The sequence below is a fragment of the Castanea sativa genome, chromosome 12 (assembly GCF_040712315.1).
Source record: "Castanea sativa cultivar Marrone di Chiusa Pesio chromosome 12, ASM4071231v1".
Lineage (NCBI taxonomy): Eukaryota > Viridiplantae > Streptophyta > Magnoliopsida > Fagales > Fagaceae > Castanea > Castanea sativa.
Window position 1 is genome coordinate 30,720,189 of NC_134024.1, and position 24,794 is coordinate 30,744,982.

Sequence of the window (24,794 nt, forward strand, 5' to 3'; positions counted from 1 at the left end):
ACACCTATAAGAAACAAAATAAATCAAAACTCAGGATCAAGGTAGCAAGTGGTGGTTATCAGGAAATGATTATTTTACAATCTTTTCAAAGAGGCAACATTGCACCCTTGACTTAACAACTGAGGACCAAACATAATTGATCTTAGGCAAATTATACATGCTTCCTACTGCAACAAACCTCTATTGTTTTATTGGGTACAAATCTAATGCTTCCTGATTGAAATGCACAACTTCCAGAACATTCTATCTTCTGATATACTCAATGGTAAAACATCAAAGCAGAAGAGAGTCAAGAGACTAGTAGTTATCTTCAAAAACTCTTAAACTTACATGCCTGATGGACAAACAGCTAAATCGCTACCTATTTGGAGAGCTCGAATTGATGTAACCTGTTCAGGGTACAAAGCTAGAGGGAGTGGGAAAAAGTCAGTCTCTCTTTCTCTCTTGATTTCTTATCCCCTCATTCATTCAACAAAAAAAAGTAGTAGCACTAGAAACTTGATCTTACATCTTGGAGGATATACCACCAGAAAATTCGATGTATCTGGCATTAAGGAACTCCTTGTAATGCATATTCCCCGAGCAACTTTCCTTTTTTCATCTCCCAGACCTAAAATTTGACGATTTTCTCTTGGAGAATCTGTTGGAGATGAAATTAATGGCAACGGAACTACGGAGGATGGATCCAGGATTAACTGGTGGCTGAATAAGTCTTGACCTGAAGATAATCTAACTCCTTTATAATGCCCAGTACACTGCAAATTTCCAGGGAAAAGATGAATTTAAAAAAGATAGACATACTAAGGTCAAATAAATTTTTTCTAATGGATACATAAGAAGGAAAAAGAAAATTATGCACCTTGTCCATAAGTAGGGCAATCATTGGCATTCGCAGAACCTGCATATTAGAAGTTCATATGCAGATAAGTATCACAGCAAGGTAAAGTAAAAACAGAAATGTGTGTGTGTGTGGGAAACATAAGCAACCCTCTAGATGTTGGACTAAAGTTCAATATTAACAAGAACAAAAAGGTGCAAGTCCAATAATCAGAAAGTAATCCAAAATGCTTGGAGCCAATAGCTTTTGTATTGTGGAAGAAGTAGGTTTTTCAAATTTGATTAAGAGGATAAGTTACAGTTTGTATTTTACTTCTCAAAGTATTCCAAAATGCTAGGCACCAGTTTTGGTATAGAGCATATTTTTTTGTGCCTGTAATTCCAGATAAAGTATTCCAATTTTTTGATAAATTTATTTAAGGGTAATTTTGGAAACTTACACCTTTCTATACAAGAGACAAGACAACAAATGGTGTTCCCTTAAGAAGTTGGGTTTTTGAAACAAGACCAAAAAGTTGGGATGGATGGAGTATTACTTATCCAAATAATTATATATCAAATCAAAATATTTTTCAAAGTTTAACAAATACAAAACCAAAGTTTGCCTTTCTAACTATCCTCAGGTTTCATCCCTTCCCATGATATCTACTTCCCAGTTTTTCAACTACTTGCCTCACAGCTTCAATTCAGAGCAAAGCAAATAGTTGACAACTCATTTCCAAAGGCAGCAAGCAAATAGATCAAGTTCTTTCTTATAAAACGCATAATACAAACTGTAAGTGCACAATTGCACCTGGCCCCAAGAACAGTTACGGGCTCAGGCCCAATGAGCCTTAAACAATATGAATTTGTAGAGTGTGGGCTTGAAACCCAGGTTAGAAGGGTATGAGGATTAAATGACAAGCCAAAGCTTACAAACACTTGAAAACAATAAGGAATATTGTGAATCCACCTGCTCGGACGTAAGCCGAGAGCTGTTCTTATATTATCTCTTTCTCTTTTTTCTTTTTCTTTTTAGATTACAAAAAAAGGGAGTCCCCATTCCTGTTCTAGGTTTCTCCTTAAATACTCCTCTTTTTGATACTTTGTACACGTGTTGCCCCAACTCCCCCTTAACCCAGATATTTCTTTTCTCAGTGCCTTTGAATAGTAACCAGAAGTTTCCCTTCCACTGTTCAGGCGTCACTTCCCCATTAATGCGGCCAGGGTGGTAGGTACAGGGTCTTTAATGTGGAGGTGGCAGCCTTTATCTTTGGTATTTCTCTTACATCGGTGCTTCTAGAACATTCAAGGGTTCACCCCCTTTAACCATTGGTCTTGACCGTGTCCTTCCCTAACCGTTACCATGAAGTCTCGAGTTCTCTGATGTCCGTCTGAAGGGAAATTCATCCTCGGCTGGATCCCCGGATCCTCGGCGTATGGGCCAACCCGTAGTATTAACAAGTTCTAAACCCAAGAGCAGGTCGGCCTTCCTTAGCACGGCCCAAAGGCCTACATCCTCATCAGGGTTTAATTTCTCCCCACAATAGCCCCTCAAAACTCTAATTTTCAACGTCCGAGGAGAAAAATAGGGTTTTGATCTGACGAGAACCTACTCCACACACTTTGTGAGTGATTGCACGTGTGGAAATCGTTTCGCGTCCCAGAAGATGCCACTTGGCGGTTTTATTTTCAAAAACGCGCGCATTTATTGATGTAAGTTACATTTTGTCCCCAACGTTCAACGGCGAGATGGGTATCCAACGGTCCTCGTTACTTCACGAAAATTTGGGCGGGACGAATATAATTTCGAGACCGCTTTTCCGCACATCGTGACGCTTCGGGAACCTGCGCCTTCATTTAATTCCCCAGGGGCTAATCCCATCAAAACATCAGCAATCATACTTTACCTGCAGAAAACCGTGGAAATTTGCACACCTTCAACTTTGTAAGTTCTTGCTCTCTCTATTCTTAATCTTTTCTCCTCGGATATAGTCCTCGGCTGTCTTCGTAGATATTCTCCCCTTTAGAGTTTAGCCTTTCGTTCTTTTCTGATGGGTAGGTTTAAGTGTCTAGTTGATACCGCCGCTGGAATGGAAGGCTTCAGAGTCAAATATCACATTCCCGGCGATGTAGGTTTAAAATATTGCCCGACAGAAGCCGTGGCCGGCTCTAGAAAAGAGGGAGAGGTTATCATCCCAATAATAGCCTTTATAGAGGGTGGGATGACCCTCCCAATGAAACCAGTAACCAGGGAGTACCTTCGCAACCATCGGTTGTGTCCCGATCAGTGCCTCCCAAACGTTTTTAGAGTTTTGGGTAGCGTCGATACTCTAAACGAGCAAATGGGTCTAAACCTCACTTGGCACGACGTCGTCTTTCTGTACGAGTCCCATAAACTCTCCAAAGTAAGTTACTACAATAAATCCTGCTCCAGCGTCGTTAGGCTAATCTCCTGTCTGCCCAAATCCAACAAAGGTATGAAAGATGACTACCTGATCGTCTTTGGGAACTGGCACGACGGCCTCCACTGCCCAGTTGAGTGGGGAGATCCAGGTGCGACACCTTAGGATTAACCTCCCCATCTCACAACTCCCTTTAATACTAACAAGCATGCACACTAACATGTATTTATATTTGTTTAACTTTATCACTTGTTGTGTGAATCTGACCACGTTGTTCACTTTCACGTCTTTCTTTGCAGATAAACAACACGTGCGTCCACGCCTGAGCCACTGCAGCGTTGCCGATCTAAACCGAGTGCTTCGCTCCGAGGTGTTTGTCAGCGAGGACTTACAACTTAGAGCTGCTCATCTGATTCTGGGGTACACTCCCATCTCTTCGGACTTCCAGGAGATAGAAAACGCCATAATCGCGGGTGACCGAAGACGAAGGAGAATAAACGTAGCCTGGCCCCACTTTTTGGACGACCACGATCTCCCTGACGCCCCTCACACCGTTTTGTACAACTAGCCCATAGCGGCAATTCCCCTCGCCGCACACTCTCAGGCAACCGTTGTTCCAGAAGAGCAAGTGTCTTCTTCACATACACTAGACGAAGAGATAGATCAATTTCAACTTGAAGACACCGAAAGACCTCGAGGGAACCAGTTCGTCATACTCTCTGACGAGGAAGAAGAAGCCACTGAGGCCTCTGGAGTTGCAGGATTAATCGTTGCCCGACCAGAGGACGAATCTGAAGACGATATGGAAAGGATGAAGGGTCTCCTAACCAATAGAGCTGCGAAGGTTGTTACGAGAAAGACGGGGGGGTCCCAAGCTCTTTCATCCTTGCCACCTCCCCCTCCTCCAGCTGAGCCAAAACTTCCAGCCGAGGATCCTAAAAAGAAAAGAAAGGGGGAGGCTGAGGGGACAGGCGGCAAGGAACCAAAGAAACCGCGACAACAACCGCCAGCCGTTTAGCAGCAGAAGCTGGATAAAGGCAAAGGCTGGGCCCGCTCAGTTGAAAGCGGGGAGATCAGGGACGAAGCCGAAGTGCGCCGAGCACCAGCCACCTGGTCCCCTGACTTAAGGCTGGACGGTGCACCCATCTCCTGCCAATCCAGTATAAGGGCGGTTCAACAAGGCCATGCCCACCACTTGGCCGAAGTGTTGGAGCGCCCTCTTCTGCTGCCCAAGGACATGAAAACCTTGGAAAGAATGAGCCAGTCACAACTATTCATCTCTTTAAAAAGAGACTTAGCGCTGGTAAGTTTACCCATTTTTAGGAAGTTTCCACTTTTAACAATATTCAATCATTCATAAGTGCCTTGCTATATCTGACTTCCTCGCACTTTACTGCAGGTCATTCAAGAAGTCTTCGTAGCCGAGAAATTTATAGAAGAGACTCGGAAGAAGGCCAGAACTGAGTTTGAAGTCAGGTTGGAGACTGAGAAGTCCTTGGGCACAGCCCTTGCTGAGAACGAGAAGCTTACATCGGAGGTGGCTGATCTAAAGAGAGAGAAGAATGGGGCCGAGGCGAATCTGAGGACCATGAAGACCCAAATAGAAGGGCAGCGCAAGCTCCTTCACGAAAAAGATGATGAGCTCTCCCGAGCCCAAAGGGAACGCTCGGATTTGGAGAAGGAACTTGCACTGATGAAGGAAGAAGCCAGCTCATTCCATCGCTCTTTACAGGCTGCCAAGTAGACGAGCTACGAGGAAGGGGTAGCAAACACCGAGGAGCAGCTGACAGAGGCCTTCGCGGCTTTGTGCCGGGAGTACTGTCAGAAAGTCTGGGGGGAAGCCCTAAACGTAGCTGGAGTTCCTCTATCCTCGGATCTGAGGAAGTCCGAGAACGTTTGGCTTCCCCTGGAGATACAGGAGATTGAAGAGGCTCTTGCCGCTACTCCTACCCCTGAGTCAACTCTCCCTGCTCTGCCTCCGATGGTCCCACAGCTAGTTCCAGATCCTACAGAACCTTCGGGTTCCAACAAAAAGAAGGAAGGAGGCGGGGATGCAGAGAAGGACTTGAGCCAGAAAGTGGAACCCAACGTCCTTCCAACAAAGACAGCAGACAAAGGAAAGCAAGTCCTGACTCCCTTTGAGCTGGAGTTGAGAAAGACCGAGGCCACCAGTACCTCTCAGCAAGACCCCCCTCCAAAAGCTTAGGACCTAGCTTTAGGACTTTTCTTTTTCTATATCTGGATTAACTATGTAATGTACATTTAAGTAATTAATGAAGAACTATTTCGTTTGATTCTCATTTATGTCGCATCCATTTTACTTTATTCTCGTTATATAGGTCATAAAGATTGCCATTAGTACATGGTCAAAAAGGGGCAGAGCAAACAAATCTAACTTCAAGTTTTGTACAATCATAACCTCCACGCAGTCATTCGTGTGTTATTAAAAACTTAATAAAAAGTGATATGGCTAACATGTTTAAACAATGCCTTGGTTGAAAAAAAAAAGAGACCTCATATAACGATTAAAACCTTATAATGTGTAGCGTTGTTTTTAGTAAGGTGTAAGATCCGAGTTATTGAACAGTAAGGCACTAACTCCCAGACACAATAAGAAGTTAACTTTGATCAAGTTTATGGTCCAAGGACAGGACTTAACTAATTTTCCATTTGATTCTTTAGACCATCAACTTCAAATGTTAATTTTCCCAAAGTAGGAGGTCCGAGGACCCGGCACAACTAAGGTTCTCTTTAACAAGTGACAAGATATCAATTTTCACAAGGTTTGTGGTCCGAGGACTACACTTAACCAAGTTTCTGTTTGATTCTTAAGATTTGTAACTTCAAAAATGTTAATTTTCCCAAAGTAGGAGGTTCGAGGACCCGACATAACTAAGGTTCTGTTTAACAAGTAACAAGATATCAATTTTCACAAGGTTTGTGGTCCGAGGACTACACTTAACCAAGTTTCTGTTTGATTCTTAATGATTGTAACTTCAAATGTTAATTTTTCCAAAGTAGGAGGTCTGAAGACCCGACATAACTAAGGTTCTGTTTAACAAGTGACAAGATATCAATTTCCACAAGGTTTGTGGTCCGAGGACTACACTTAACCAAGTTTCTGTTTGATTCTTAATGATTGTAACTTCAAAAGTTAATTTTCCCAAAGTAGGAGGTCTGAGGACCCGACATAACTAAGGTTCTGTTTAACAAGTGACAAGATATCAATTTCCACAAGGTTTGTGGTCCGAGGACTACACTTAACCAAGTTTCTGTTTGATTCTTAATGATTGTAACTTCAAATGTTAATTTTCCCAAAGTAGGAGGTCTGAGGACCCGGCATAACTAAGGTTCTGTTTAACAAGTGACAAGATATCAATTTTCACAAGGTTTGTGGTCCGAGGACTACACTTAACCAAGTTTCTGTTTGATTCTTAATGATTGTAACTTCAAATGTTAATTTTCCCAAAGTAGGAGGTCTGAGGACCCGACATAACTAAGGTTCTATTTAACAAGTGACAAGATATCAATTTCCACAAGGTTTGTGGTCCGAGGACTACACTTAACCAAGTTTCTGTTTGATTCTTAATGATTGTAACTTCAAATGTTAATTTTCTCAAAGTAGGAGGTCTGAGGACCCGACATAACTAAGGTTCTGTTTAACAAGTGACAAGATATCAATTTCCACAAGGTTTGTGGTCCGAAGACTACATTTAACCAAGTTTCTGTTTGATTCTTAATGATTGTAACTTCAAATGTTAATTTTCCCAAAGTAGGAGGTCCGAGGACCCGGCATAACTAAGGTTCTGTTTAACAAGTGACAAGATATCAATTTCCACAAGGTTTGTGGTCCGAGGACTACACTTAACCAAGTTTCTGTTTGATTCTTAATGATTGTACCTGCATGCGTCAGAGGTACTCATAACTTGGAAATGTTAACTGACAAAAGCACATTTTATTAATAATAATACCTTCTAAGATTATTTACATTCCATGGGCGTGGTACAATTCTTTCATCTAGGTCAGCTAGCCGATATGACCCTATGCCTGCTACTGAAACAATGCGATAGGGGCCTTCCCAGTTGGGTCCTAGCTTACCCCAAGCTGGGTTCTTAGAGGTGCCCACAACTTTTCTTAGCACAAGATCACTAGGTGCAAGTGGCCTTAGCTTCACGTGGGCATCATATCCTCGTTTTAGCTTCTGTTGATAATAAGCCATTTGGACCATAGCTGCCTCGCGCCGTTCCTCAAGCAAATCTAGGCCTTTCTCCAGGAGTCCCGAGTTATTCTTTGGATTAAAAGAGCTCGTCTTTAGGGTGGGAAAACCAGATTCCAGAGGTATCACTGTCTCGGCTCCATAAGTCATAGAGAATGGCGTTTCTCCAGTGGACCTGCGCGGTGTGGTCCGATACGTCCATAGAACATGAGGGAGCTCTTCTACCTATCTGCCTTTCGCATCATCCAACCTTTTCTTCAGCCCACTGACAATGACCTTGTTAACGGCCTCGGCTTGCCCATTTCCTCGAGGATAAGCTGGGATGGAATATCTATTTATGATACCTATTTCACCACAATACTTCCTAAAAGCCTTACTGTCGAACTGAACACCATTGTCTGAGATGAGTGTGTGTGGTATACCGAATCTAGTAACGATGTTTTTCCAGACAAACTTCTTGGAGTCAACATCTCTAATATTTGCTAAGGGCTCGGCCTCAACCCATTTAGTGAAATAGTCTGTTCCCACGAGAAGCCATCTTTTGTTACCTGTTGCCCTCGAAAATGGCCCAACTATGTCTAGTCCCCATTGTGCGAAGGGCCAAGGACTGGAAAGGGGGTTAAGAACTCCTCCAGGTTGATGAATATTAGGGGCGAACCTCTGACACTGATCACATTTCCTGGCATAGTCTTGAGCCTCTCTTTGCATATTGGGCCACCAATAACCCAGAGTCAGAGCTCTGTGGGCTAAGGATCTTCCCCCAGTGTGGCTGCCGCAAATCCCTTCATGCAGTTCTTCTAGAAGCCCTTTCGTTGAGTCAGTGTGTACACACAACAAGTACGGTCCTGAAAAGGATCGTTTGTACAGTTTTTGGTCCTCGGACAACCAGAAACGTGGCGCCTTTCGGCGTATCTTATCTGCTTCAGATTTGTCCTCAGGAAGGACATCGTTCCTAAGAAAAGATATGACCGGGTCGATCCAACTAGGTCCAGGCCTTATTAGATGGATGCGAGGCGCGTTGGTAATGACAAGAGAGGGTTCTAGTAAATCCTCAACGAGGATAACCCTAGGTAAACCTTGAGCCGAGGACGTTGCCAGCGTGGCTAAGGAGTCTGCATGGGTGTTTCCGCTCCGAGAGATATGAGTTAAGGCGAAGGAGTCAAATTCAGTTTGCTGGCGATTGATCTGGGCCAAATATTCCTGCATCCTTGGATCTCTAGCCTCTATGGTCCCCGTGACCTGGCCGACCACCAGTTGAGAGTCCGAGAAGACATGGATTTCCTTTCCACCCATTCTATGCACCATTTTCATGCCTACCAAGACCGCTTCGTATTCGGCCTCATTATTAGTGGCCGAGAATGCCAATCTCAAAGACTTTTCGAAAACAATTCCCTCGGGGGACGTCAGGACAAGTCCAACACCAGACCCTCTCTGATTAGCTGCCCCATCCACATACACTTCCCAAATCGGAGATACTGCAGCTGTGATCACACCAACTGATTTTTCACCCATGTGGGCCTCTTTTTGAGTTTCTTCCAGCAATGGCTCAGCAAATTCCGCCACCAAGTCAGCGAGGACCTGGCCCTTCACCGAGGTGCGAGGCTTATATTTAACATCAAAAGCCCCCAGGATGGTCCCCCACTTTGCTATCCTTCCTGAGTAGTCGGCGCTACGCAACACTGCCTTGAGGGGCAATTGGGTCAGAACAACCACTGTGTGGGACTGAAAATAATGGGGAAGCTTTCGCGTGGCATGAACCACGGCCAGGAGCGCTTTCTCTAAGGGTTGATAACGCACCTCGGCATCACCCAAAGATTTACTAACGTAATATACCGGTCTTTGCACCCTGTTATCATCTCTTATCAGGACTAGGCTGATCGCGTGGACGGCCACTGCCAGATAAGCAAACAAAATCTCATGTGCCTCGGGACGAGACAGAATGGGTGGCCGAGAAAGATATTGCTTGAGCTGTTGAAAAGCTAACTCGCAGTCCTCGGTCCATTGAAACCCTTTCCACTTATTCAACAGTTGGAAGAAAGGACGACACCGGTCAGCTGACCGAGATATGAACCTATTCAAGGCGGCAATCATTCCCGTTAACTTTTGAATTTCTTTTGGGTTCCGAGGAGGCTGCAAGTCCTGAATAGCCTTGACCTGCACCGGATTTACCTCTATGCCTCTATGAGTAATCATGTATCCCAAGAACTTTCCAGACCCCACGCCGAAAGAGCACTTTGAGGCGTTGAGGCGCAACTTGTACTTTCTCAGTATCTGAAAAGTGTCGGCCAAATCTTTCACGTGTGAGGGTATTGTTTTGCTTTTCACCACCATATCGTCAACATATACTTCAATGGTTTTCTCCATTTGCTGTTTGAACATTCTGGTCATCATCCTTTGATAGGTAGCCCCAGCATTCTTCAAGCCGAATGGCATGACCTTATAATGATAATTCCCCGTCGGTGTAATGAAGGTAGTCTTCTCCTGATCCTCTAATGCCAAGGGAATCTGGTGATAACCCTGGAAGGCGTCCAAAAAACTCATCCGAAGATGTCCGACAGTGGCATCCACCAGTTGATCAATACGTGGCATTGGGAACGAATCTTTAGGACAGGCCTTGTTCAGATCAGTAAAGTCCACACATACCCTCCACGTTCCATTTTTCTTTTTGACAACAACAGTATGAGCCAACCATTCGGGGTAGAAAACTTCTTTGATAGCCCCCGCCCTTTTGAGTTTAAGAACCTCTTCCTTCACAGCCTCAGAATGTTCTCTGGAAGATCGCCGAGGTGGCTGCCTCCTCGGAACAATAGCTGGGTTGACATTCAAGCGATGACAAATGAAGCCCGGATCCACGCCTGGAGCTTCATAAGGATCCCACGCAAAAACATCAACATTGTCCTTCAAGAATTCTAACAATTCCATCTTCTCTTGGTGTGGCAAAAGTACACCGACTTGGAAGAATCTCTCTGGGTCATCGGCTACTGGAAACTTCTCTAACTCCTCGCAATGTGTCTCATCTCCTGTCACCATTCCAGATGAATCAGGAGCTGTTAACTGCTATAAGTCTTTAGTTATTAAAGCCGAAGACTTGACTTCTGTCTGATGTAGTACCGCAGCCGATATGCACTGCCTGGCTACCTATTGGCTGCCGAGGATTTCCTCAACACATTCCCCCGAGGGGAATTTGACTTTAACGTGCAAGGTAGAGGAGACAGCCCCAAGCGCGTGCAGCTAGGGCCTGGCGAGGATGGCTGTATATGGAGAGTACGCGTCAACCACAATGAAATCCACCTCAACCGTTTCCGAGCCGGATTGAACGGGCAAACGGATCTATCCCTTCGGCACAACGGCTCTCCCTTCGAAACTTATAAGCGGCGAGTCGTAAGGAGTTAGATCTTCCAATTCCAATCTTAGCCCTTTAAATAGATCAGAGTACATGATATCTGCATCGCTGCCCTGATCTATCATCACCCTTCTCACATCATAGTTCCCTATCATGAGGGTGACCACAAGAGCATCGTCATGGGGCTGGATAGTCCCTACCTTATCCTCCTCGGAGAAACCTAAGACGAGCAAAGTGCCCTTCAACCTCTTCGGCCTGCTACCCACATCCTCGGCCTGAGGATGGGAAACCGCCATCACCCTAGTGGGACCTGAGCCGGTCCTACCAGGTGCAGCGAAGATGACATTAATTGTTCCCAATGCTGGCCGAGATGAATTGTTTCTCTGATTGTTTGAGCCAACTTGACTGACCTGCCTAGTGGGCTGACACAAGTGCTGCTTTAACTTTCCCTCACTGACAAGCTGCTCCAGATGGTTCCACAGGGTCCGACAGTTCTCAGTAGTGTGGCCCACATCCTGATGGTACTGACAAAAGAGGCTTTGATTTCTTTTCGCAGAGTCGCCTGCTATTTTTATGGGCCATCTGAAGAAGGGCTCTTTACGAACTTTCTCTAGTAACTGATGCACTGGTTCTCGGAACACAGTATTTACAGCCTGGGGTGCTGCCGAGCCGGATTGCCCGAAGTAATCCCTCCCCGGCTTGTTGTTGTGATATCTGTCCGACCTGAAATCCCTTCTTTCCTGCGGGATAACCTTCTCCTTTCCCTTCCCCTGTTGCTGGTCTTCCTCTACCCTTTTGTACTCATCAATACGATCCATAAGGCGGCGTACGCTGCGAACGGGCTTTTTCGTCAAAGACTTTCTTAAGTCGTGGTCAGTAGGAAGACCTACCTTAAAGGTATTAAGCGCCACCTCATCAAAATCACCATCTATTTCATTAAACATTTCCCAGTATCGGTCGGAGTATGTTTTCAGCGTCTCCCCTTCCTTCATGGCCATGGAGAGCAGCGAGTCCAATGGCTGAGGGACTCTGCTACACGTAATAAACCGCGAAGCGAATGCCCTAGTTAGCTCCCCGAATGAGTCTACAGACCCCGATTTGAGACCGTTAAACCATCTCATAGCCACAGGTCCCAAGCTGGAGGGAAAAACTTTACACATCAGAGTCTCGTTGTGAGAGTGCACCGCCATCCTCTGGTTGAAGTGACTCACGTGCTCCACCGGATCAGTCCGACCATTATAGATGGTAAAAGTGGGCTGGGTGAACCTCCTGGGAAGCCTCCCCCTCTCAATCCTCCGTGAAAACGGAGATTTGGAGAGTTGGTGTAACGCCCTACTCATAGTATCGTTGCCTAAGCCCCTAGAACGAAGCTTCTTACGTCGGCGGGTTGGCTGGTCGTCCTCCTCACCGGAGGACGTTGCACTGGTGGGAGAGCGCGACCTTAAGCCGTAGCCACCTCCCCTATCCTCCTCTGAGGAGGAATTAGATGAGGACGGTGAAAACCTACGCTTGGCATGGCGTAACTTTCTCTTCAAACGATTAATCTCCTTCTGCATGGCTTTAGAATCGTCCTCCCGGGGGGCGCTACCCCCACCATGAGTATGGCTGGCGCCTGGGTACTCTGTGTGGACACTTCCCTCACGATCCCTTCGATGTTCAAGACGCTCGAAATAGTCCTCCGGTTGTGATCCCTGTGACTCTGCATGGTAAGAGCCTAAGCCTGCCATAATATCCCTACCTCTTCTAGACTAGATTCCCCACAGACGGCGCCAATTGTAAGTGCACAATTGCACCTGGCCCCAAGAACAGTTACGGGCTCAGGCCCAATGAGCCTTAAACAATATGAATTTGTAGAGTGTGGGCTTGAAACCCAAGTTAGAAGGGTCTGAGGATTAAATGACAAGCCAAAGCTTGCAAACACTTGAAAACAACAAGGAATACTGTGAATCCACCTATTCGGATGTAAGCCGAGAGCTGTTCTTATATTATCTCTTTCTCTTTTTTCTTTTTCTTTTTAGATTACAAAAAAAGGGAGTCCACATTCCTGTTCTAGGTTTCTCCTTAAATACTCCTCTTTTTGATACTTTGTACACGTGTTGCCCCAACTCCCCCTTAACCCAGATATTTCTTTTCTCAGTGCCTTTGAATAGTAACCAGAAGTTTCCCTTCCACTGTTCAGGCGTCACTTCCCCATTAATGCGGCCAGGGTGGTAGATGCAGGGTCTTTAATGTGGAGGTGGCAGCCTTTATCTTTGATATTTCTCTAACATCGATGCTTCTAGAACATTCAAGGGTTCACCCCCTTTAACCATTGGTCTTGACTGTGTCATTCCCTAACCGTTACCATGAAGTCCCGGGTTCTCCGGTGTCCGTCTGAAGGGAAATTCATCATCGGCTGGATCCCCGGATCCTCGGCGTATGGGCCAACCCGTAGTATTAACAAGTTCTAAACCCAAGAGCAGGTCGGCCTTCCTTAGCACGGCCCAAAGGCCTACATCCTCATCAGGGTTTAATTTCTCCCCACACAAACACTTCAAAATAAATAAATAAATAAATAAATAAAAACATTAAAAGAAAAGGTACACTTGAAATAAGGTTAGACAAATATGAACATGCATGTGCCTATTTACAAGACTATGGTCACATAATCAAAGCTCACAAGGCATTAACAAATGATGTTGCTCCAAGAAACTAAACCATGTATTTCTTGACTAGATCTTACATGAATGCAACATTTGACAGCAGCACGGCGGCAAAAAGCTTGCGGTAGTTCCCCATGACCATAAATTGGATAAAGGAAAGCCCCAAGTGCATTTGGAAACCTGAGGGACAAGAATGGTAAAAGCACATACTTGTGGCACCTTGCTTCTCAAAATAAAAACCAACTGAACATTCTTGGTTCAAGGATGCAAGAAAGTAAACACAATGTTCTAGTAATACATGCAAGACAAAAAATCCCCAAAACCATCCATTATCCAGACAAGAAACAGAGTTACTGGTCATGGTATCAATATTACACCCATAGCAGGAAGCACCAAGAAAAATGCACCACAGAAATAAAACAAACACTTAAAAACGGATTAAGTACGAAACAGAGAACATAAAAATTACCTGCCAACCGATGAGTTGTAGAGAGCCAAACGATCTATACCATCTTTTGTCTGAAGTACATCCTGGCATAGCTCCACATTGTCCTGATCATAATCGGCCATGGCTATAGCATACAGAATAATCCTGAAAGGAAAGCAAAGATAGACATTCTCAGTACTGAACCACAAACTATTACTATAACGCACAGCAACGGAAATATATAAATAAATAAATAAGGTGGGGGGTTTTAAGAAACAACTATAAATGTGACCAATCACCCTAAAAGACATCAAGTCCAAACACCACATTGCACCATTTTAGAAGCTATCACCTCCCCAGACTTCAATCGCACAGATTGGAAACAAACTACCATATCAGATAAAAACACATTTTGAGTTTCATGATGTGTAATTTTTTTACCAGCAACTCATACTTATTTCTACACCACCAAGTTCATTTTAAACTCTTCTTCAGTAAGAATCAATTTCAATGTTGTTGTATCATCTCAATACAAAAATTTTTTGTCTTTCTCAAATTATCAAATGCATCAACAGAATTAGCAAAAATACTACGGCATTTCAAAGCATAACCATTCTTTAACATTAACATATGCATAATTTAACTGAAAAGCCGAAGAGCCTTATAGCCCAACTGGCACCTTGTGGTGTTTCCATCATCAGAGGCGTTCAAATCTCCTAATAAGTTAACCGAATATTAAATTTCATCGAATTTTTCAAATGATAGTGTACGATTTAATCTTTGGAGGCAACCGCATTTTCTTCAAGAACTCGACGAACGGGCTCTCCAAATCCTGCTCCGAAATCCTCTCATTCTCGTTTTCACCACCACCCAAGTGTTGCTGAACAAGCTTGAAGAACCTCATCAACTGGTTCTTCTCCGTCAACCCCAAGCTCTTATCCTTGAATATCGCGGCCCGAGAGTCCGGCACGTTCGTCAATCTCCCACTCGCATCGCACACGAAGCTCGAATCGATGCTCTTGAAGTCAATGTACTGGTTCGCCCCAGATTTCAGGATCAGATCGATGGATTTATCGGCGCAGAACAAAACCCTAGGTCCACACAAGTCGATGTTGAATTTTCTGGAATGTTCATCGTCGAGGATCTCAGGGACAAAAGAGGAAATTTCGACGTGGGAGTAGAGGGGGCGAGGGGCGAGAGGTACGGGGGTGAAATCGTGGCCGTTGGATGAGGTGGAGGGAGGAGGGGCAGGATGGGAATTGAGGAAATTTGAGAGGTCGTGGAGAGGGAGAGACGCGTAGTGGGACCCGTAGGAGGAGTTCGGGTCAAGGTGGAGGACGGTTTTGCCGTTTGCGGAGGCTGCGGCGGCGATTACGGATTCCGGTAGACCTGTGCCGACGACGATCACGTCGAAATTGGTTGGTTCGATCGGAGGGTATGATGAAGCGTCTTCGCTCATGGCGGCGCGTGTATTTGACTCGCTCACTCGGTTAGGTTGGAAAATGCGGAGAAGAGGGAAGGGAAGACTTCAAATTATGGAGTAAACAACTTTTGAGTTTTGACTCAAAAAGTCAATGAGCCCACAATTACAAAAAATAGCCCATTGGGCTAGAGATTGGGCTGACCCATTTAGATCCCTGGGAACGAAAGAGGAAGAAAAGATAGAAACTTTGGTGTTGACGTAGTTGTGTACAACGCGATAAAGAAAGCCTTGTACCAACCAAATATTGGGCTTACTGACCCTTTTGTTAGGCCTAACTTTCTGGCCCAAGAGAGAACAAGTAAAAGGCCCAAAATAGGTTAAGTTTTTTTTTTTTTTTTTTTGAAAATGAAAAATAGGTTAAGTCTTGTGGTACTATGATACTATCATCATGGTTTTCTTTGGTTTAAAATTTTCTCCCTCACTAATTTTAAGAAACCCCCTACTTAAAAAACTCTCCTAAAGTCATCTCATATCAAGTTGTTTCACATGATAAAAGTTTACTCTCATGTAATTTGATTGAGATTGATGATGCGAAGAAAATCAGTAGGCTAGATGCTTCGGGCTTCGATGGGCTAGCGACTGTTTTGAAGGCCTGAAAAAGAAAGAACAAAATGATCAAAGGTGACAGGGGTGGATTAGCCAAGAACCCTCTGATGCCAAAGTTAGTTTTTCTCTTAAATTCTGGAGTTCCAACTTTTTAAGAATTGTAAAGACGTACCTTTATCTAGTTTGAATGAGCTTTTATATAGTGCGCCTTGGAAACGGTTATTAGATTTGTAACTTCCCATGTATTTGAGGAGGTCAGAGGGTCCAAGGATAACTTCTACAACTACTATGAGAGTTATACTTTTTTTTATATAACTGTCATTGGATATAACTGTCATTGGAAGTTAAGTATTTAATAAGGAGTTGTAGCAATGAACCTGGATCTCACTCATGCCTTGGAATACTAATATGTGGTTCCATTGCCAACTCTTGTAGGCTAGTTCACACTTGGGAATTCCCTAAGTGTTAGGGGGTCGTCCAGGAGCCTTCTTGATGAATGTACCTCGTTCCCACGGACGATCGTCCTGCCATGGATGACTTTCTTATGTGAGATGTCCCTTTTGCTCTGGATGCCTCCTATGGACGAGTTGGAGTTGGTTTGATTTTTTAGTTCACCAACAGTTGCCCTTTTGTCCAAGAGTCGTCCAGAGCACTGGAGGATCTACTGGTGTTCTTTGGATGCGTGTCTTCATATTAGTAATTGGATGTCGTTCCATGTGTCACAATTTTAATGGTTGAATTTTATTGTCTCAGATTGTGCCACGCGTCATGGTTTTATTGGCGACTTGTCGCATCGATTTAAGTTTTCAAGGGAAATGCCACGTGGTGCTTCTTGGTTGGTCACGACGTTTTAGGTGCCAATTTTCAATGCCTATAAATAGTGGAATTCCTCTCGTACCCTTTACATTTCTCAAATTTTCTTCTTTGACATTCCTTGTCCATTGCCTCGTTTAGAAGTATTCCAGCGTCCTTAGTTTTCCTTCGTCTAGAGCCAGGTATCTTTTTCATACTCGTCTTTAGGTTTTCCTTAAGTTTTCAAAATGTCTGAAATTGTTGTCTCTTCGTCTAGTAATAGTATTGATAAAGAGATAGATGAGTACCATAACTCAACTAGTTACAGTGGCTCTAGTAGTATTAGTAATAGTAGTAGTGGGGGAAATACTATGGACGAGGAATATACCTCTGGGGTTCCTGGGGTTCCTCTAGAAGTCCTTCAAAAACAACTTAGGACGAGAGTAGCATCTGGGTCTGAGGCCGGTCCTTCGAGTGCTCCCTCGTCCACTCTTCAAGACAAGGTTGAGACAATATACAGCTGTGCTGTGGGAGTCCACTCTAAGATAGATGATAAGAAGTTAGCGTCTTTTAGGAGTTGGTACCAAATTCCAGACGAGTTGAACCCTAGGTTGGCCGTTCGAGAGGAGTGGTGTTGCTAGCCTCGTTTTGGTGTAGGAGTCTATAAGGCTTACCTTTTAGGAGGTCCTAGGTTGCTTCTTAATGCTTTTTCTAGGGAGTTACTCACTAGGTTAGGTTTAGGGTTATGCCGGTTTAACCCTAATGCATGGAGACTAGTCGTCTTTATGCAAATTTTGTGGAGAGAGGTGTTTGAAGGGGATCGTCCTCTTACCGTGGACGAATTCATTTACTGTTACAAACCCTCTGAAATTAACCAATCCCCTAGCTTTTATCAATTCACAGCTAGAGGGAAAGATTGTAGGATAATAAAGTCTTTGGTTACGTGAGATAGAAACTGGAAGACGAAGTTTTTCTTCGTCTCTAGTTTCTGGGCAGGACACCCTGTTGAGGTTGGCAAGGATCCGTTTGCCCCGTATACTGGAGAGTTAGGGAACCTTCATCCTGAAGGTATGCTTATTATCATTTGTTTTGTTATCTTTACTATGCATGTCGTTTTATAATTATTTAACCCCCCTTTCTTTTCCCTTGTCTTTTTTGCAGGTGTTAGATGACCGTCCTTGAACAAGTTCTATCTTGGACTTATTCAAAAGACTCGTCTTCACCCTGAGAGGGATTTCCATTCCCTGGTTACTCTCCAATGTCTTGCTACGTGGAGACTTGGTCCTGAGCCCTCTCTTAAAGCCATAGCCCACGAACTTACAGTCCGTCAACGTAAGTCTTTACTTTGAAAAAAATTCCTTTTAATGTCATCTTTTGGAATGATTCTAACAATTTTCTTTGTAGGGATGGCTACTATGAAGGAGAACAAAAGGAAGGAGGTAGTGGATGAGGCTACTAGGCCAGAGGCTCAGTCTCAGCCTCGTCTTTCCATCGGGGACAAAAGGAAGAATTTGTCTAAGACGCTGGATTTGGAAAACCTCCCCAGTCATCGAAGGCATAAGAAGGTGAAACATGGGTCGTCTAGGCCTGAAATCGTTAAGCTAGGCATGACCCCTCCTATCTCCCAAGTGCCACCCATCCAAGTCCTTGATGTGGACGTGTCTGACCCTGCTAGCGCTACCCCGTCCAAGACCACTACTCCTGCTTCATCTCAGCCTCATCCAAAGGTTCCTATGAACATTATTGAAAACGAGGACATAGCCTGGGAGAGGTTTGAAAAATCTATGACTGAGGAAGACGTGGTTGCTTGCTATGATATGTCCTTGAAGGAGTTTGAACACTTTGTTGTTCATGACCTCTTTAAGGTATGTAACCTTATCTTTACCTTGTTCTGTCATTCTACTATGGTTTATTTTATTTATTTATTTATTTATTAATAGGACTCTTAACTGTTTGCTCAGGTAATGTCAAAGTTCATCGCGGCGTCCAGGCAGGCCACAAAGATAGACAAGGAGAGGGCCAAGCTTGAGACGAGGCTACGGCAGGTTAAGGGCAATTGCAGAGGTTGGGCTGAGGTAGTAGGCAAGGCTAAGGACAAGGTTAAGGAGCTTAAGAATCTCGTCGAGAAGTTGAAGGCTGACATTGTTGAGAAGGACACTCGTCTTGCTCATTTTCAAATGAGGAATGACGAGTTAAGTACCCTTCTCAAGGACGCCAAAAAGACTGCTGTGGAGGAGTTCAAAGCTTCCAGCCAATTCACTGACCTTCTAGACATGAACTATGCTGTTGGTTTCGAAGATTTTTGTATGGACGCTATTGAACGTTTCCCAGAGGTTGACTTTAGCCCTATCAAACTTCAGCTTGGTGGCACTACCAGCTCCTTCCTTTAGACGAGCTCAGAGGATGTTAACGTTGAGGATGATGCCACCACACAGCCTGCCTAGGACGAGCCTAGGATCGGAGATGCCCCCCCTCAGTAAAAATTTGTATAAGAGAAAAGTAGTTTTAGGTTCCCTTTGTCTTTTTCTTTTTGCTTCTTCTCTTCTTTTTTATGAGGTCCATTGTCTAGGACCATTTGAAATTTATTTCAAGTACATTTCACTCGTCCAGAACACTTAGGACGACTTCCCAAACAATTGCCTTTTTAGGCTTTTACTTTATAAGGGTTTTTGGACGATGGTCGTCTACCCTTTAAGGCTTTTGACTAATGAATGTTTATTTCCATTACTCACCTATTATTGAACATATTTTTGTATGGACGAGTTTATCTTTTTGTTTATACTATTCTTGTTACTGGTTTTCAAGTGGTCTGTTCACTCGTGGTGCTTTGCTCGTCTATATACTTCATTCCTTTATGTTTAACATGTTTGCCATTCTTTAAATTTTACAAGTACAACTCGTCCTAAGAATGGTATTGTTGATTTAGCCAGTTCTTTCTCTCGTCCATGGGTTGGACAATTGGCCTTCGTCTCTGGACAAGACGTTTCTAGTGTCCTACTCGTCCAAAATATTGGGGCGTCTTGGCTAAACGTTCATCCATGGATTTTAAATACTTTCACTGCATGCATTTTCTCGTCCATTCCTTGGGCGTCACGCTTACAATTTCATCCCATCCTCTGGATGAGTATGGGTTTTCTTGTCCATTTATTAGACGAGTATGCCTTGGTCTATTTTTCTTTGCTTTATCCTTATTTTGAGGAAAGCTTATGAATGTTACATTCTTGTGTCTAGAGATTTTCATTCATCTTAGGTTTTAGCCTTCTTATGGGTGATATTATGGAGATTAGATTCATTCATCAAATACATTGGAAATCCAAACCATATTTATAATATAAACATCATTCACAAGTATGGCACATGCTTAGGAGCTAGTGCCTTAGGAAATTAAAATACTTATACAAACCAAGTACATAACTTCATCCTTCACAAACTAGTCCATAGACAACACAAAAGTTAGGAACTAATGCGCTTTTTATTATTTAAATATACATAATAATAGTAAACATGAGTAAGCATGTAGACCACACTTGTAACCTCATCCATGACGTTCATCCATGGTAATTCTCGTCTAAGCTCACCCTTTATTGATAGTACCTTCTTAGATGCTTCACATTCCAAGGATGTTCTAGCTTCCATCCGTCTAGAGCTTCCAAGTAGTATGACATCTGCCTCTTGCAGTTGATTACCCTATAGGGTCCTTCCCAATTGGGTCCTAGTTTTTCATGAGCCGGATTCCTAGTTGCCAAGGATATCCTTTTAAAGACGAGGTCCCCAATGTTGAAACGCTTGGGTTTTACCATGGCATCATGTTGCCTAGTCATAAGGTTTTTATATCTTCCTGTCCTTTGCTCTGCATCCATCCTTACCTCGTCAATGAGATCGAGTTCAAGACGAAGTTGTTCTTCATTTTCCTTCTCCTGGTACTTCATCACTCAATGGTTAGCCATATGAACTTTTACAGGTATAACTGCTTCACTTCTATAGGCTAGCTTGAAAGGGGTTTCTCCTGTTGGGGTCCTTATAATCTTCCTATAAGCCCAAAGAACACCTGGCAGCTCATTTGGCTATACCCCCTTTGCCCCCTCAAGCCGAGTCTTGATTATTTTCAGCAAGAATCGGTTCGCTACTTCTGCTTGGCCATTTACTTGTGGGTGAGAGGGTGAGGAATAGTGATTCCTGATTCCAAATTGCTCACAAAAATCTTTGAAAGGTGTGTTGTCAAATTGTCGTCCATTATCAGATACTAGTACTTTAGGTACCTCGAGCCTGCATACAATGTTCTTCCAAACAAAGTTTTTGATATTTTACTAAGTAATTTTTGCCAAAGGTTTGGCTTACACCCATTTAGTAATGTAATCAATGCCCACTACCAAAAATTTCACCTGTCTAGTTCCTAGTGGGAAATGACCTAAGATATCTAGTCCCTATTACGCAAAGGGCCATGGGGCCATCATTGGGGTTAGGTACTCCGAGGGCTGTCTAGGAACGTTGCTGAAGCATTGACACTAGTCACACACCTTGATATAAGCCTTAGCATCTGCTTGGATAGTCGGCCAGTAGTAGCCTGCATGGATGACCTTATGAACTAGTGATCTCGCTCCCGAGTAATTCCCACATGCTCCTTCATGAACTTCCCTCAATATATAGTTTGACTCGTCTGGAGCTAGGCACCTTAGGTAGGGCTGAGAAAAGCCTCGTTTGTATAGTACTTCATCTACGAGGACGTACTTAGCAGCCCTGACCCTCAACTTCCTAGCCTTGTCCCTATCTTCTAGAAGCCTTCCTTCTTTAAGATAGACTATTATTGGAGTCGTCCAATTTTCTCCCCCTTCTATCTGTTGTATCTCTAGAAGGTCTATGCTCGGCATGTACTGGGCTTTGTCATACTTGTCCATAGTTCCTCCTATCGAAGCTGCTTTTGCCAAAGCATCTGCTTCCACGTTTTCCTCCCTCGGGAGTTGAACAAAACTTGCTTCTTTAAACATCTAGACGAGCCACTTTACTTTGTTGAGGTATTTCTTCATTCGATCCTCCTTAGCTTCACATAGTCCATTCACTTGATTAATAACCAATTGAGAGTCTCCTTTAACTATTATTGACTCTGCCTCCAAAGACTTAGCCAATTCTAGCCCTTTAAGGAGAGCTTCATATTCAACTTCGTTGTTGGTGGTTTGGTATTGTAAACGGGCTGCATATTCTAACTTATCTCCTTTAGGGGACTTTAGTATGACTCTAATCCCTCCTGCGTATAGTGTGGACGATCCATCTACATTGATAACCCATTTTTGAGCCCCTACTTCTTTATCTAGCTCGTCCTAACTTGGAGTGAACTCCGCAATGAAATTTGCCAATGCTTGTGCATTTATCACACTCCTTGGTTGGTACTTGACATCAAACTCACTAAGTTCCACAGCCCATTGGATTAGTCGCCCTGCGGCTTCCAACTTGTTTATTGCTTTCTTTAAGGGTTGATCTGTCTGGACGTTGATAACATGAGCTTGAAAATAATGCCTCAGCTTCCTAAAAGTCGTGACTAAAGCAAAGTCTAGCTTCTCCATCATTGGATATTGTCCTTCCGCTCCTCTTAGCGCCCGGCTCGTATAATAAACTGGCTTCTGAATTCACCCTTCTTCTCTAATCAATGTCGAGCTTACTGCATGTGGGGACACCGCCAAGTACAAATATAATTCTTCACCAGGTACGGACGGGCTTAATAAAGGTGTTGTGGTGAGGTAAGTCTTGAGGTCTTGGAAGGCCTTTTGACACTCATCCATCCACTTAAATGTCTTTTTGAGAACCTTAAAGAATGGTAAACACTTGTCAGTAGCTTTTGAGACGAACCTGTTAAGGGTGACAACTCGTCCGGTGAGAGATCGGACTTCTTTGATATTCTTCGGTGGCTTCATATTCAGCATTGCTTGGATTTTGTTGGGGTTTGCCTCAATTCCTCTATGTGAAACCATAAAGCCCAGAAACTTCCCTAACGAAACTTTGAAAGCACACTTGCTTAAATTCAACTTCATGTTATACCTCCTAAGTGTATCAAAGGTTTCTTGAAGGTCGTCTAGATGCTTCTCCTCGTCCAAACTCTTTACCAGCATGTCATCTACGTAAACCTCCACATTTCGTCCGATTTGTGGACGAAACATATGGTTAACCAGTCTTTGGTAAGTCGCCCCCGCGTTCTTTAAACCGAAAGGCATCACCTTATAGCAAAATAACCCTTGGCTAGTAATGAAGGAATTTTTCTCTTGATCTACCTTGTCCATCCTTATTTGATTGTAGCCTGAAAATGCGTCCATGAAACTTAGTAGTTTATGACCCGCTGTCGAATCCACCAGCTGGTTAATGCGTGGCAATTGATAACTATCCTTGAGGCAAGCCTTATTCAAATCAGTGAAGTCCACGCACATCCTCCACTTGCCATTAGCCTTCTTGACCATAACCACATTAGCCAACCAGTCTGGATAATAGACTTCCCGAATAAATTTCGCCACAGTCAACTTCTAGACTTCTTCTTTGATGGCATTGTCTCATTCAAGAATAAAAACCCTTTCCTTCTGATGTATAGGCTTGGAAGAAGGATACACATTTAGACGATGGTGTTAGAAAAATACATATTTGTATCGCATACAAAACATACGTAGCGGAAAATTAACGGATCTACTTCATTAGTAATTGATAGCATGCACTATGTAAATTTCAGAATATAGAACAAGAGAGTGTACCTTGGTGTGGTGAATTTCAAAATCGAAGATCAGAAGCACTTGGGAACACTTTTAATCTTCACTCCAATTCCACTAACGCCCAAGAAGTGTGGTCTCTCAATCAGTTTTCAAAGGGAGAATGTCAAAGTGTTTAACACTTCTTACACACCATTTCACAATAGTGTTATATTTTTTACACACAAAAATTATGTATGTTTCTCCCTTTGTATCTAACTGATTATCTAATTGGGCTGGCCTTTTGGGCCCTTCCAATTAGGCCCTTCCAATTGGGCTTAAGTGTGTGGCTTGGAGTGGGACCAAAAGGGACCAATAAGACACTAGCTCCAATGGGCCTTGGGCTTTTCTGTCAACTCTTGACAAGTCCAAAGTTACCATTAACTATATTTAATACCACTATATAAATATAGTTGCACTCTAGGCCTTATTTATAAATTATATCTCAAAAACTTTATTGTACATGCAACCCTTTCATAAAATATTCATAGTAATACAAAGTCATGAATGTAGACTACCACTTTGTACATTACTATATCATAATTCCTTGAGTACCTAGTTTAATCCTTTAAGTTATTCATCATATATTTATGAAATCCAATTCCATAAATATATACTTTAGTAACTCCTTACTATAGTGGTTAGGCCTAACTCTCTGAATAACCAAACCTATTAAATTTATTTTAAAGGAATATTTTGTATCTCCGTTAAGAGACTATGAATTTAATCTTGAGAATATATGTTATATCAACACTAAATGTGATTGCCTAATATATTGAGGTTTTGATGGTTTCTTTAGATCTCACTCCTGATATATCAAAGCAACCTACACCTCATGATCATGTCCATTATTCTCTCAGGAGTAAGAGTTCATGAAAATAGAAGTCGTGAGTTTATTATTCATTTGACAGTCGTTAGGAGAATAATAAATCTCACAGCGGTCTAGTTCAATATGTTTTAACTCTTAAAACATATTGACATACCAACTAGAAATCTCCATTTTCATGATCAAGACAAATCATCTTAGTTGATACGTTATAGTCTTCGCAGATGAAATGCCCAATTTCACCACCGACTACGAACTAAAATTCTGAGTTTACAAAGAACTTGTGATTTATATTTTCTGTGACTAAATCACATAAATCACATACAATGCATCTCATGGACTATATGATAATGTCCGAATATTCATATTACAATTATTTTTAAATATTAATAAAACAACTTTATTAACCACAACATTAAGTCATACATAATGTCATACAATAGCATCATACAATAGGATTTAAAGGCACACATCCTAACAGATGGGTAATGACACTTGGGTTGATACTTGGCATGTCTTCGTGACTCTATGCGAACATATCAAGGCTTTTCTTCAAAAACTAGACCAAGATCTGCT

The 24,794-nt window shown here is 43.0% G+C and overlaps 3 protein-coding genes across 8 annotated transcripts in view; all 3 read right to left on the minus strand.

Moving 5' to 3' along the window:
* LOC142619777 (rab escort protein 1-like) overlaps positions 1-15,405 on the minus strand; it is a 31,300-nt gene extending 15,895 nt beyond the window's left edge. For 3 of the 6 annotated variants that reach the window (XR_012841568.1, XR_012841567.1, XR_012841569.1), the window contains exons 1-6: positions 14,620-15,405; positions 13,892-14,014; positions 13,503-13,602; positions 860-898; positions 509-755; positions 331-406 (exon numbers count right to left, since the gene is read on the minus strand). Coding sequence is in view for 2 of the 6 variants with exons in the window: in XM_075793054.1 (XP_075649169.1) it covers positions 331-406; positions 509-755; positions 860-898; positions 13,503-13,602; positions 13,892-14,014; positions 14,620-15,308 (1,274 nt within the window). In the remaining 4 variants the exon portion in view is untranslated. The remainder of the gene's footprint in view (positions 1-330; positions 407-508; positions 756-859; positions 899-13,502; positions 13,603-13,891; positions 14,015-14,619) is intronic. The other 3 variants (XR_012841570.1, XM_075793054.1, XM_075793055.1) reach the window with 3 other exon arrangements.
* Positions 15,406-21,175: 5,770 nt separating this feature from the next.
* On the minus strand, positions 21,176-21,655 carry LOC142620513 (uncharacterized). Its single transcript, XM_075793876.1, has one exon. It carries the CDS (start codon positions 21,653-21,655, stop codon positions 21,176-21,178), a length of 480 nt encoding a protein of 159 aa, XP_075649991.1.
* On the minus strand, positions 21,656-22,228 carry LOC142620514 (uncharacterized). The gene is made up of 2 exons (XM_075793877.1): positions 21,991-22,228; positions 21,656-21,912 (listed from the first exon to the last, which is right to left on the minus strand). The coding sequence occupies exons 1-2, from the start codon at positions 22,226-22,228 to the stop codon at positions 21,656-21,658; spliced, it is 495 nt and encodes a 164-aa protein (XP_075649992.1).
* Between the last annotated feature and the right edge of the window lie 2,566 nt (positions 22,229-24,794).

Coding starts and splice junctions, on each gene's coding strand:
- LOC142620513 (XM_075793876.1), bottom strand. CDS start 21,655: ATGTTTAAAGAAGCAAGTTTTGTTCAACTCCCGAGGGAGGAAAACGTG.
- LOC142620514 (XM_075793877.1), bottom strand. CDS start 22,228: ATGGAGAAGCTAGACTTTGCTTTAGTCACGACTTTTAGGAAGCTGAGG. Junction 21,913..21,990: donor CATTGCGGAGTTCACTCCAA/GTTAGGACGAGC, acceptor CACTATACGCAG/GAGGGATTAGAGTCATACTA.